At 56.9% G+C, this 12,929-nt stretch overlaps 1 protein-coding gene across 2 annotated transcripts in view; it reads left to right on the plus strand.

Annotated features, from left to right (window-relative positions):
* RASSF5 (Ras association domain family member 5) overlaps positions 1-11,061 on the plus strand; it is a 67,123-nt gene extending 56,062 nt beyond the window's left edge. For both annotated transcript variants that reach the window (XM_025421056.3, XM_025421057.3), the window contains 4 exons: positions 4,436-4,546; positions 6,173-6,470; positions 6,939-7,054; positions 8,630-11,061. In XM_025421056.3, coding sequence (XP_025276841.1) covers positions 4,436-4,546; positions 6,173-6,470; positions 6,939-7,054; positions 8,630-8,782 — 678 coding nt within the window. In that variant the 3' untranslated portion in view covers positions 8,783-11,061. The remainder of the gene's footprint in view (positions 1-4,435; positions 4,547-6,172; positions 6,471-6,938; positions 7,055-8,629) is intronic.
* Positions 11,062-12,929: the final 1,868 nt, after the last annotated feature.

Raw genomic sequence — 12,929 nt, forward strand, 5'->3', positions numbered from 1 at the left:
CACCACCCTGAGGTTGACCTGAGCCGAAATCAGCAGTCAGATGCTTACCCAACTCAGCTACCCCAGGTACCCCAGGGATATTTTTTTTCCCCAGGGATATTTTTAATAGAAAAGTTTGGGGATCCCTGGGTGGCGCAGCAGTTTGGCGCCTGCCTTTGGCCCAGGGCGCGATCCTGGAGACCCGGGATCGAATCCCACATCAGGCTCCGGGTGCATGGAGCCTGCTTCTCCCTCTGCCTGTGTCTCTGCCTCTCTCTCTCTCTCTGTGACTATCATAAGTAAATAAAAAAAAAAAAAAAAGAAAAGTTTGAGGCTCACTCTCAGGAGAGCATCTGTTTGGACTGGACTCCCAGCACTAGCCTCTTCACGTGGCTGTACCCCAATACCCTTGAGCAGCTGAGAGGCAACACAGCCCTTTCCATGGCTCAGGGTATGGGAGCACAAACCTACTTTTCCCCAGTGCCCTGGAAGCGCCAGCTGTATTGGGAACAGCTAAACCATCTGCCACCAGCGCCAGGGGCTTAATCATAGCAGATGAATTCCATGCCAGATGCACCGAGATGCACAAACCCCCTCCGAGAGACACCTCACAGGCCATTGCCGGTATTTGTGAAATCCTAACAGAGTGAGTTCCCCATTCTGTCTCCATCTTGGGCCACCCCAGGAGACAAAACTCTATCTGCCTGGTCTCTTGCTTTGTATCCATGGGTGGAAACAAATCTTGCACTTTGAGGACTTGAGAATCTGACAGGTGAATACAAATTGAGGCCTTTGCCTTACGCTGTGAAGATTACTATATTCTTATTGCTCTTGTTCACACAGCAGATACTTGTGTCTTAGGTACACCTTGGGGTACAGAATATCTGTGGGTGCCAGAGCATTAATTCTGCTGCTGGATGGGGACCCTTGGCATCTGAAATTTCCTGCAAGGGGTTTATATCTGTTCTTCTCAAACACTGCTGCCTGTTAGAATGAACTGGACGTTTAAAAAAAAGAATGCCTATGCCTAGGCTGTACGCCAGACTGTAAATCAGGATCTCCAAGATGCAGCCCAAGCAGTGTTTCTAAGAGATTCCTCTACATGAGTCCGTGTGTAGCCAAGTTTAAGAACCACTGGCCTAGATTCCGCACCATCCCTGGGCGGGCAGAGGATTAGCAGGCTCTCGTGACTGGGGCTGGCTGCGATCGCTGGCCTACTTTGGCAGGTGATTCATTCAGTCTGTGGGGTGGACCTCGTCCGCCTGTTGTGGTGTGGGCAGCAGCCAGCCCGGCCCTGGGTGCTGACATTCCAGGCTGTGGGACTCCACGTGTTGGCCTCACGGGCGCCTGGCACTCCCAGATGGGTGGTGAGATCAGGATAGCTGCCTTGTGCGTCAGTTCTGGAAGGGGTGGCCGAGGATGCTTGCGTCACTTCCGTAGGTTTGTGGTGGGCAGGGGAGGTGGGGGATGGGTGCTGAAGGAAGGGGAACAGGAAGAAGAAACCTTTCGTTATGGCAGCTCTGACTCTTGCTGTATACAAACCCGGGCCTGGAATAACTGACTTTTGAAAGCCATGACCCAGCTGCCTTTTCTTCCAGGGAAATGGCTGTGGCTCACTTGGAGACTGTGAGAGGAGATCTTCCAGAAGCTCCTAGAGTTTCCTTTCTCTCATTTAACTCTTTTTTTTTTTTTTTTTTGTAGACGAATAGGAGAAAGCTGTAAACTTCCGGGGAGAGGCGGGCCTGTGTGCTTGAGTTGGATAGAGTGGAGCACGTGAGAGTGACCAGGTGACTGGTCTTTCTGACTGGAAGCTCCCAGGGGTGAGCTGTGGCCAGGCACATCTGGTCCCACGGAAACGCACCCGGTTGTGTGGAGGGTTGGGAGGGTTTCCGGGGAAGTAGGTGTCTCCGGGAACTCTGTGGGGATGGACGAGGAAGGAGGAGCTCCATTTGAGGATCCCCGGATTAAGGAATTGCCAGTGGGTAGAGATGCTCTCTGAGGGTCACATCAGTTGCTGCTTACCTCAAGCAAACAGGAGCACACCCTGGGGCGTGCCTCCCCTTGGGTGGTCTTGGATGGGATCGAGGTCCAGTTCCACGAGTGGCCACGTAGGTCCAGGGTGGGTCCTGCATCCTGGCAGCTGCATCCCACTTGAGAGATTAGAAAAGCCTCCCCTTGGCATCTTTGCAGGTGACATGGTGCCCCTGGGGCCTGAGTCCTCTGGGGCCTAGCCCACTGATCAGAGACACCTTGGACGAGTGTTTCACAGGCCTTGGTCTGGCAGCTGCACACCTCAGCCCCGAGGCGTGGAATTTCAGTGATCATGACGGGAGCGGCGGAAGGGCCGTCCTAGAGTGGCCATGGGGTGCATCGAGAAGACGTGGGCTCCAGACGTGGATGGACCCTGTTCCGGGCCCTGCTCAGATGCTTACTGGCAGTGGGACCACGAGTGTGTTCCTTAACCTGTCTAGGCCTCAGCCTTGAAATCTGTGAAATGGGAGCGATGTAGGTGGTACGTGAGAGGGGGAATGTGAAAGGATGCAGCACAGCGCTGGTGCCGTCAGGAGCCCCGCGGAAGAGGACGGGGGGGATGCGGGCAGGCCAAGCAAGATGCTGTGATGGAAAGGGGTGTCGGCTCATCTCCATGCCCGGCAGGGGTGTGGGGGGGCGGCCATCCCAGCTCCCCGTGCCAGCACCCTACTGGGGGTGCCCTGTCTCCACAGCCCGCTTGCAGGAGGGAGGCCTGCGGGGCAGGCTCCGGCGGGGGCGCCTGTGCAGTCCCCCAGCTAGGCCGCACCCCTGCAGGGACAACCCGGGCGCTTCGCCTCTCTGGGTCTGTTTGCTCGTCTGCCAAAGGAGAATCCTGACCCGCCCCGAGTCGGCTAGATTTCTAAAATCAGGTGAAAAATAAAATAAAATAAAATAAAATAAAATAAAATAAAATAAAATAAAATAAATAAATAAAATAAAATAAAATAAAATAAAATCAGGTGAATTCTGGGTGGGTTTTTACCAACCCGTTTGTTTTCCCAAACTATGGCTCCCGCCTCCTGGCCTTACACGGACAGCATGAGGACAAAACTGGGAAGGTGGGTGGTGGTGAGGTGGGGAGAGATGCGGGAAATTGACTGAGGGACAGAGTGGCTCAGGTCCCCGGATTCGCCCCACAGCGTGGGGAACTTTGACCCCCATCAAAGCCTCAGCGTCCTTCCCCTTCCCTGGGGCGGGGCCGGGGGGCAGCAGGCCAAGCCCTGGGATTTCCTGTAGGTCTGCGCCTACTGACTTAGGGCTTTAGGCGAGTTGCTGAGCTCCTCTGAGCCTGGGTCATCTCACCTGAAAACGTCGGTACTAAACTCCATCTCACGGAGTTTTGGTTCGTGCGGATTAAAAGAGACGGGGCGGGGAATGCCCGCGTGGCTCAGTGGTTAGTGCCGCCTTCAGCTCAGGGTGTGATCCCGGGATCCCGGGATCCCGGGATCGAGTCCCGCGTCGGGCTCCCTGCAGGGAGCCTGCTTCTCCCTCTGCCTGTGTCTCTGCCTTTCTTTCTGTGTGTCTCTCATGAATAAATAAAATTTTTAAAAAAACTTAAAAGACTGGGCCTGCCAAGTTCTCGGCACAGAGGTTTGTTGTCCCCACGACCCCGGGGAGGAGGCGGATTCTCTCAATTATTGCAGAAGGACAGCCCCCTGTCCCGTTTGACAGATATATATAGTTGACCCCCGTCAACTCGGGGGTTGGAGGCGCTGACCCCCCCTCCCCGCACCAGTCAATAATATGAGCATAACTCCTGACAACCGTCCCCCAAGCTTAACCGACCCTGGAGACCTTACTGATGACACGAACAGTCAGTTAACACAGGTTTGCATATCACACGTGCCATCCCCGCATCCTTACCCTAAAGGCGGCCAGGGAGGAGAGAAGGTTATTAAGAAACCCCAAAGGAAGAGGCCTGGGGGGCTCCGTGGGTGGAGCGTCTGAGGCTTGATCTCCACTCAGGTCAGGACCTGGGTGGGGGATCAGCCCGCCGGGCCCCCCGGCTGTTCAGTCTCCAGAAGGCCGACCCTGCCTCAGTTTCCCTGCACCTCCCCGTAGCATCTAAATGCAATTTTTCCCCGGTGACCCTCGGTAAGCAAATGCTGTTTTGCTGATTCACCAAATTTGTAGCCACTGCCCGGGTGCTGGACACGTTCATGTTAGTCTCACAGCAAGCCTGAGCGGGGCCTGTCCCCATCCCCCAGGGCCAGCGTGGGGACCCCCGTGCCTTGCCTAGCGCCCCGGGGCCACCCCTGCGATTTCACCTCTGCTGGTTCCCAGCCTCAGCCCAGGAAATCAGTTTTCACCCCGCGGGGCAGGTGCTCCCTTCTTCTGGGTCAGGGGCTGCTCTGGGAGGGCGAGGTCCTCCCCTTTCTCGTCCAGAGAACCCCCACACCCGCTCTCACTTCTGTGTCTGTTCCAGAACATCTGTAAAGTGGCGGAGGAGCCGCAGCGCCCGCCCACACTGCAGGAGCTCAGGCAGAGGATCGACAGCTACAACAGCCGCGAGGCCAACTGCCTGGGCATGAAGCTGGTGCGCACCCCTCCCACCCCATCCCCCTGGGTGCCGGGCCTGCCCCCCACCCCCAGTCCCTCTGGGTGCCGGGCCTGCTCCCCCCACCCCTGCCCTCCCCACCCCCCCCCCGTCCCCCTGGGTGCCGGGCCTGCACCCCCCCACCCCTCCCCCTGGGTGCCGGGCCTGCCCCCCCTCCCCGCCTCGTCCCCCTGGGTGCCGGGCCTGCCCCCCCTCCCCGCCTCGTCCCCCTGGGTGCCGGGCCTGCCCCCCCCACCCCATCCTCCTGGGTGCCGGGCCTGCTCCCCCCACCCCATCCTCCTGGGTGCCGGGCCTGCCCCTCCCCCTGTCCTCCTGGGTGCCGGGCCTGCCCCTCCCCCTGTCCTCCTGGGTGCCGGGCCTGCCCCCCCACCCCATCCCCCTGGGTGCCGGGCCTGCCCCCCCCACCCCATCCTCCTGGGTGCCGGGCCTGCCCCCCCCACCCCATCCTCCTGGGTGCCGGGCCTGCCCCCCCCACCCCATCCTCCTGGGTGCCGGGCCTGCCCCCCCCCACCCCATCCTCCTGGGTGCCGGGCCTGCCCCCCCCACCCCATCCTCCTGGGTGCTGGGCCTGCCCCCCCACCTCCCGTCCCCCTGGGTGCCAGGCCTGCCCCTCCCCCCATCCTCCTGGGTGCCGGGCCTGCCCCCCCCTCCCCCCCCCCCCCCCGCGGCCCCGGTCCCCTGGGTGCTCTGCCTGCCCCCGGGTGCCCCTCTGGGCCCCTCCCCTTCCTCCGGCCGCGGGGCCTGCGCGGGGCTGGCGCCTGGGGCGGGGCGGGGTGGGGGTCCCCGGCGGTGCCGCAGGGAAGCAGGACGCGCCCTAGAGGGAGACCTTCCCCCTTTCCGCTCCGGGGAAACTTCCTTAAATTCCCGCGCTCCAGGGTCGAACAGACACGTGGCGCCCCTGTCGGAGCCGCAGCCGGAGCCGTGGCGGGCTCGGTCCCTGGTGCTGCGCGGGGGCCAGGCAGGGGGCTCGCAGGGGGCTCGCAGCCCGGTCCCCCCCCCCCCCGGGGCTGCCCTCCTGGGGCGGGTGCGTGGGGAGCCCGAGGGGGGAGGCGCGGGCTGCCCGGCTGGGGGGGCGGGGGGCGGGGGGCGGGGGGCGGGGGTGGGGCTGCCCCCTGCTGGCGGCCGCTCGCAGCGGCTCTCGGGGACCCCCGGGCTTGGGAGGAGATGGAGGAGGAGGTCAGCGGGCCGGTTCCTCGAGGACCTCGTTACGGAGCCCTCCTGCGCCTCCCGGGGCTCGAGGGCCAGCTGGGAGCCCTGCAGACGCTGCGCCCTGGGGGTGAGGGCAGGGAGCCTGGGCCGCGGGAAGGAAAGCCACAGCAGCTCCCCATCCTCTCTGGTTGCTGCCTACTCGAGCCTTCTCCGGGCCCAGCGCGGGCAGGTGGGGGGGCGGTGTCTCTTCTGCAGCACCCCCAGGTCAGCAGAGACAGTAAGGAACTCGGGGAGACAGGAGGGGGGCGGACCGGATGGCCCAGCTATTAGGAAAGGCCTCTGCAACACCCCTTCCCGGCACCCCCTCGCCCCCGACCTGGGGCAGTGGCCCAGAGTGGCGGGTGGGATGTGCAAGGTTGACCTGAGCTGACCCACGTGACATCCCCTGCCCCGCAGAGTGAAGACGGCACCTACACAGGTTTCATCAAAGTGCATTTGAAACTTCGGCGGCCGGTGACCGTGCCCGCAGGGATCCGGCCCCAGTCCATCTATGATGCCATCAAGGAAGTGAACCTGGCGGCCACCACCGACAAGCGGACGTCCTTCTACCTTCCGCTCGATGCCATCAAGCAGCTGCACATCAGCAGCACCACCACAGTCAGCGAGGTCATCCAGGGGCTGCTCAAGAAGTTCATGGTTGTGGACAATCCCCAGAAGTTTGCACTTTTTAAGCGGATACACAAGGACGGGCAAGGTATGAGAGGGCGAGCTCCCCGTGAGAAACCACCTGACCCGCTAGAGCCCTGCCACACCCGGCTGGGGGGACTGGGCTTTCCCTGGACGCCACGGGCCAGCCACGCGGAAGGGCCACACCGGCAGCCCGAGCAGAGAGCTTGACGGGAGCTCAGGCTTGCTCTCCGTGATTTTCATTTTATATATGACGGCCGGGACACCATGCCCTGGGCTCTCCCTTCCTAACCCGTGGAGTGGGAGAGAAGCCACCCGCCACTCCTCCTGTCTTGCGGGCGTGATGTGAATGGAAACACGCTTCAAACTCTTGAGTAGACACCAAAGATAAAAGGTCAGGTTCATTTCATTAGGTTGAAAGGATGGCTACTTGCGGTCATGACCACCCCACGTCTGCTTTTCCGGGCCTGTCCCACCATCCCTGCCCCTCTCTTCCAACATGAGCCTCCAGCTCCCTCCCTCTCTTGGTTTGCAGTGCTCTTCCAGAAACTTTCTGTAGCTGATTGCCCTCTCTACCTGCGCTTGCTTGCTGGGCCTGACAATGACGTCCTCAGCTTCGTGCTCAAGGAGAACGAAACTGGAGAGGTGGAGGTAGGTCTGGGCCCTGGTGCTTGTGGCACGAACCAGTCCTCGGGGCGCCCTGGGCAGGTGCAGGTGGCTGTTGTCCTCACCCCCAGTGTTGGTGGGGGCCGTGCAGCGGCGATGGAGGCAGCTGGGAATATGGCCTGGGAGAGTCAGTCGAGCCCGGGTAAGGGCTGGGCCTTGGAGGTTTAGTGTCTGAAGCCAGGACAGTAAGCGTCCTGGGGGAGCAAGTCAGGGCCAGTGTCTGGCAAGGCCGATGCAGAGAAAAGATTTCGTGTGCTTTTCTCCTGACACCCAGGGTGGAGGGGAACCGAGAAACGCCTGTGTTCAGGCCCAGGGGGTTTTTGCTCCAGGATGGCCTGAGGCCCGCAAGCTTGGGTTCTGGGCTCCGCTGGATATAGAGGTTCTTGAGCCATTTGTCTTTTCCTTCTTCCTGGTTCTTAAAAACTGGCCTCCTTCCTCAAAGGGGAGCTAATCAGAGTCCAGTCTGGCCGCACAAAGTTGCGTGGAATCAGGGGGGTGATCTCCGTGGCCGGGGATACTTGTGAGTTGGGAGTCAAGACAGTCGAGTGGCCGAGGGCAGCGTGTGTCACGCTGTGTTCACTGGAAGCCTAGGGTTTGGGGGACTGTGGGGATGAGGCAGGTTTGGGCTCCGTCCCTTCTCCCCACGTCAGTCAGGCAGCTCTGCTTCCATCTGACTTATACATTGGAACGCAGAAGGTTTTGTCTGAAAAAGGTGCCCTGTGAAAATGTTTGAACACTGCTGGCCCGTGCAAAGCTCATGGGCCTGGGAGTTTAGAGATCGGGCTCGAATTCTCGAGCTGCCACAGGCTCTGTACCTGTAGCTGTACTACCTTCCCTCTGCGGACGCCAGTCTTCTCAGTTACGCAATGTGGAGGTTAAACTAGATAAACCTCAATATTCTTTTGTGCTCAGAAGAGCTTAGGAGTCAAAACCCCTGACTCTGCAGGGTGGTGGGCTCTGCTCCTGCGTCAGCCTGAGAGGCGTCAGACTTGCCTGCTGTCCTGAGAGACCAGGTCCCACTGGGGCAGACCTGGGCCAGCCGGGCTCTCCAGAGCTTTCCAGGTTCTGTGATCTCATTTCCTGCTCTGCCAGCTAAGGGAGGCGGGGACCCTGATTCTGTGGCAGATGAGCAAACAGGACAGAAGGGTGCAGTGGTGTGCTCAAGGTCATGCGCTGGAGCTGGGCTGAAACCCGGTGTCTGGAGGCCTGTTAACGGCCTGTCGCTTGGCACCCCAAAGCAGCCAGCGAGCCAGCCAGCCGGGGCCCCGGCACCTCCAGCACCACTGCCCAGACCGCAGCTGCCAGAGAAAATATAAGATCATTGACTCTCCGGATCGAACACCGCTCATGGGCTGGTACCTCTGGGTCATGAGATGTCAGGATTTGAAGTGTGGTTGCTGCTCAATGCAGGAAACCCAAGCTTTATCCGCTGTACTTGCCTGTTGGGTAGCAAACCCTGTGTCAACCATGTGCAGGTGGAGGTGGTGGGGCCCCTCACGTCGTGCGGCTTCTGACCAGTCTCCTGTCCTGTCTCTCCCCCGTCTTCCTTGTGCCTCGCAGTGGGATGCCTTCTCCATCCCCGAGCTCCAGAACTTCCTAACAATCCTGGAAAAGGAGGAGCAGGACAAAATCCAGCAAGTGCAGAAGAAGTATGACAAGTTTAGGCAGAAACTGGAGGAGGCCTTAAGAGAGTCCCAGGGCAAACCTGGCTAACCGGTCCTGCTTCCTCTTCTCCTGGTGCCCGCGGTTTTATTTTTATTATTAATTATTATTTTGCAACAGACACTTTTTCTCAGGACCCCTCTGGCGGGTGCCGCTATGCCCACCCGGCAGTTCCAGATGTGGCACGAAATCTCTGAGGGACACGTGTGCGTGCGGGCCGGGCCCTGCCTGCCACACGCTGCCAAGGAGCAGGATCGGGGCGGGGTGGAAAGAGGAGCCTGGGGCCTCGGCAACCTGGGAGCCCTTCATAAGCCAACCAGCTGCCTCTCTCGTCACCAAACTGGAACCGTTCGCACCGGCCGGCAAAGGAAAGAAGGAAGGTTTTAGAGCTGTATGTTCTTTCTCCGCCTTTCATTCTTCTTCGGTTTCTCTTATTTGCCACCCATAGACCTTTATTTATGAGTCAAAAATTGTAGCATATCCCTTTAGTGGGTCTGAGCTATGCCCCGGAAAGCAGGATGATGCTCGTGAGAGCACTGTCCCTCACTGTCCCCAGGTGCCCGTTCATGCTCAAGGGAGGGTCCCAAAGCCACTGGACCCAGCTGCTCAGGTAGGGAGCACCAAAGCTGAGGTTGGCTCAGAGAATTCCCGAGAAGCTGCAGCCTGCCCTCACCCTCATCGCTCGAGAGTCTGTGCCCATGTGAACCCAAAGGCATACAGATGTGTGCGTGTGTGATGCTTCATCACGTCTTTGTCAACAAGTGTTTGTTTTTAAGTTACAACTTGGAGTTTCACGTTGCCATCGTGTTTCCACCAAAGGGAAACCAGCCATTTACCATTTTCAATGTCTCCTGCTGGGCATGGAAATCAGGCAGTTAGGCAGAGCCGAAAAGCTCTGCAGAGAAATGTGGCCACCTTGTCTTCAGCCTCCCCCAGCTCGAGAGCCAGGGAGGGCCTGGCTGCCCTGCTCTCCTGCTTGGCCTTGGGCACTGCTTCCTCCCACAAGGACTCTGGGGACTCCAGGTGCTGCCGGAGGAGCTGCCTTCATTACAGACGGGGGACCTCCCAGCTCGGGACCTCCCAGCTCAGGCCAACGTGGAGTCCTTTGTGTTCTGAAGCTCGGCCAGCCCGTGGCGTGGCACTGTGCGCAGGGAGCCTGTGGGCTGGCCTCCCGCTGACCTCAGTGCCTTTGTTTTCAGAGAGAAACAGGAGCAGGGCGCCCTTGCTTGACGCTCTGCCGCGCACTTGCTCCTGCCAGGAAGCGGACCATGGTGGTGTGGGAGGCAAGGCCGGGAGAGCCCTTCTTCCGCGAGGGGCAAGAGTCACAGACCTCCTTCCCATCTAAGGTCCTGAGCTTTTGACTCCCAATAAGTGATGTCAAACCACATGGAAAGGGTGATTAGATCCCCAGCCTACATCTGCATGGGCTCCTTGTTCAGGTGCAAACTTAAACTAGCCAAACAACTGAAGCAAGTAGCCGGGACTGCAAAGACACTCCAACCCAGAGGGAGGACTTTGAACTTTCAGAGCAGGGCCGGTTTTCCAGTCCAGCCTCTGAGACATCAGTTCTTTGCTGTCCTCTGCCTCCCCAGGTCCTTCTTGGGTTGGCTGGGTTGAGCCCCGGCTTCATTGTATAACCTCAGAAGTCCCCTCCCTGACTCTTGCTGTGTGTCCACGCGGCCCCGATGGCAGAAGGAATGCTGATGCCACGTCAGACAAACTGTGTGCAGTCTTCAGAGCTGCAAAAGCAGGACAAGCTCGCAGCTGAACAAGATTTTTTAGACCCCCTTAAAACCCTGCTTATCTGCCATCTCATGCTCAGCCTTCTTGCTTCCCTCCCTTAAAAACAAAAAAACCTCTCACCCTTGCTGTATATTAAAGGGAGCGGGTTGAGAGTCCTTTTTCCTTCCTGCTGCATGTCCTTAACATGAGTGGAAGGCACAGCTCCTGCTGCAGCCGCTGTGAATGCTGCTGAGATCCTCCCTCTGACGGGGGCGGCAATTTTATTTTTGAGAAGGAAAAAAAAAGTCATGTACATATATACATAAAGGCATATAGCTATATATAAAGAGATAGGGGTGTTTATGAAACAAGGGAGTTACGGGAAAATTCTAACTTTATCTGAAGCACGGTTACACCCAGAACCTGAGGCCCGAGCCTCGGCAAACAGTCTGGATAAAGTATCCCTTCCCCCAGAGGTGGGTATCACTGCTGGTAGTGCCTTCTATCCTTGTGTTGCCCCTTGTGTGTACGTTTGAGGATATTTTCTTTTTAAATGTCTTTCTTATCTGGGTTTTAAAAAAGATAATAAAAGCTTGTTGCAAAAATGATTCAGACTGGAGACATCTTCTTTGCCCTTCACCATGTCCTGGAAATGGGGAGCTGGGAGAGAGGGTGAGAACAGAGAAGACCACGTACTTCTGGGCACAGATTTTCTTTTGCCAGTGAACAGGAATGAAGGCTGCTGTTCCAATCTTGAGAACACAGTCCACGTGCATGGGCTGGAGGGTGCTGCCCTGGTGCCCGGCTGCTGTGCATCCCCACAGAGCAGGAGAGGAAAGGGGAGGTGTTCTAGATCCTGAGTGAGAAGAGAGGAGGGGCTGGCTTCCTCGAGTTAGGGATGTTGAAGCATTAGGACAGACTACTGACGAGGACGAGGAGTCTCCTATTTCTGGAATTATTTAAAAATAAGGCAATTAGGATGCATCTCTGCAAGTTTCATAACATCTTCCCTCAAGGAGGAAGGCTAGATGAGGGGAGTAAAACAGTCCTTTCCCATCAGCATTATCTAATTCCCATCAGAGGAACAGCTCCATCATCACGAAAATAACCACATAAGGTTATTAAAGAAATTCCTGCCTGCCTCCCAGTAGCGACCATACTTCATAAGCACTGAGGAAGGGCCTTTCGGGCCCCAGGGGATGCTCAGTGTGGCCAGCTCGCTCCCTACCTTCCTGGTGGAGAGAACATCCGATAGACATTCCTAAAAGTACCCGAGAATGGGGGACATCTGTAACATTTGTTTGCCTAGACCTCCAAGAAAGTGGTCTTTTAACAACTTTGCCAAAACCCAGACATGAACCGATTTCTGCTTTTCACTGAAACTCATTTGGTAACAGGATGGGATTAAGTTCAAAGTTAGGAATTTGACTTTGAAACAGACTGTTCGGTTTAGCACAGAGAAAAAATAAATCCATTTGACAGTCTAACCTTTCCCAGCCTTCTTACATGCCCCTAAGGTGTTCCCCAGGAGAAGGAAGGTGAGTCAGCACAAATGGGTCATTGTTACTGGAAAAACCATTGAAAGTACAGTTCCTGACAGCACGGTCATAGCAGAGTTGGTCATAGCAGAACTCTGCGCTAAACCACAGGCAGGAGTGGACACGGAGTTTTAGGCCTGCCCTCGCTGTTTACTGGCTTTGTGTCTGTAATAAGAGTTCAACACGGTGGGACACACCCTCTCTCAGCCTCCCATCCCATCAAGATTGTGCAAGGAAAGTCATGCTTGTGAGAGAACCTGCTACTGCATTCACAGAAGGACCATATTCCACTACCACTGTATATAACATAGTCCCTCAGATCAAACTGTCCAAAGGTTCTGTTGTCATAGAACCTTGTTTGGATTGGTAATTTCAAAAAAAAAAAAAAAAAAATCCTTTCCTCAGTTCCATAGGCTGATGCTGGCAGAGAGGATTAGTAAAATGGAAGAGTTTCCTTCCAGTGGGTCCCAAGTGACAAGGACCATTATTCTGGGTGTAATAACTGAAGGTAGGAGGCATCCCACACACGTTCACACCCATCCCTTTCTTCCTTTCTAGCCCCAGATGGGTAGTTTGTGAATATTGTGCAGATTCTCAAGTCTTTCTTATCTTGATTAAAAAGAGGAGTAAGAAAAGAAAGTAAATTGAACTCTAATTGGTTTTTGATTATAAAAACAAAGAACTCTAGGGCAGCCCAGGTAGCTCAGCGGTTCACAGCCTGCAGCCCAGGGTGCGATCCTGGAGACTGGGGATCGAGTCCCACGTCGGGCTCCCTGGATGGAGCCTGCTTCTCCCTCTGCCTGTGTCTCTGCCTTTCTCTCTCGAATAAATAAATAAAATCTTAAAACAAAAATAAAAACAAAGAACTCTAGAAAAATTCAGTTCAGCTCTCACTCCTTCCTTTCGTACAAGGAGAGCTCTGGTCAGAGAAGTGACTT

The sequence above is a fragment of the Canis lupus genome, chromosome 38 (genome assembly GCF_003254725.2).
Source record: "Canis lupus dingo isolate Sandy chromosome 38, ASM325472v2, whole genome shotgun sequence".
NCBI lineage: Eukaryota > Metazoa > Chordata > Mammalia > Carnivora > Canidae > Canis > Canis lupus.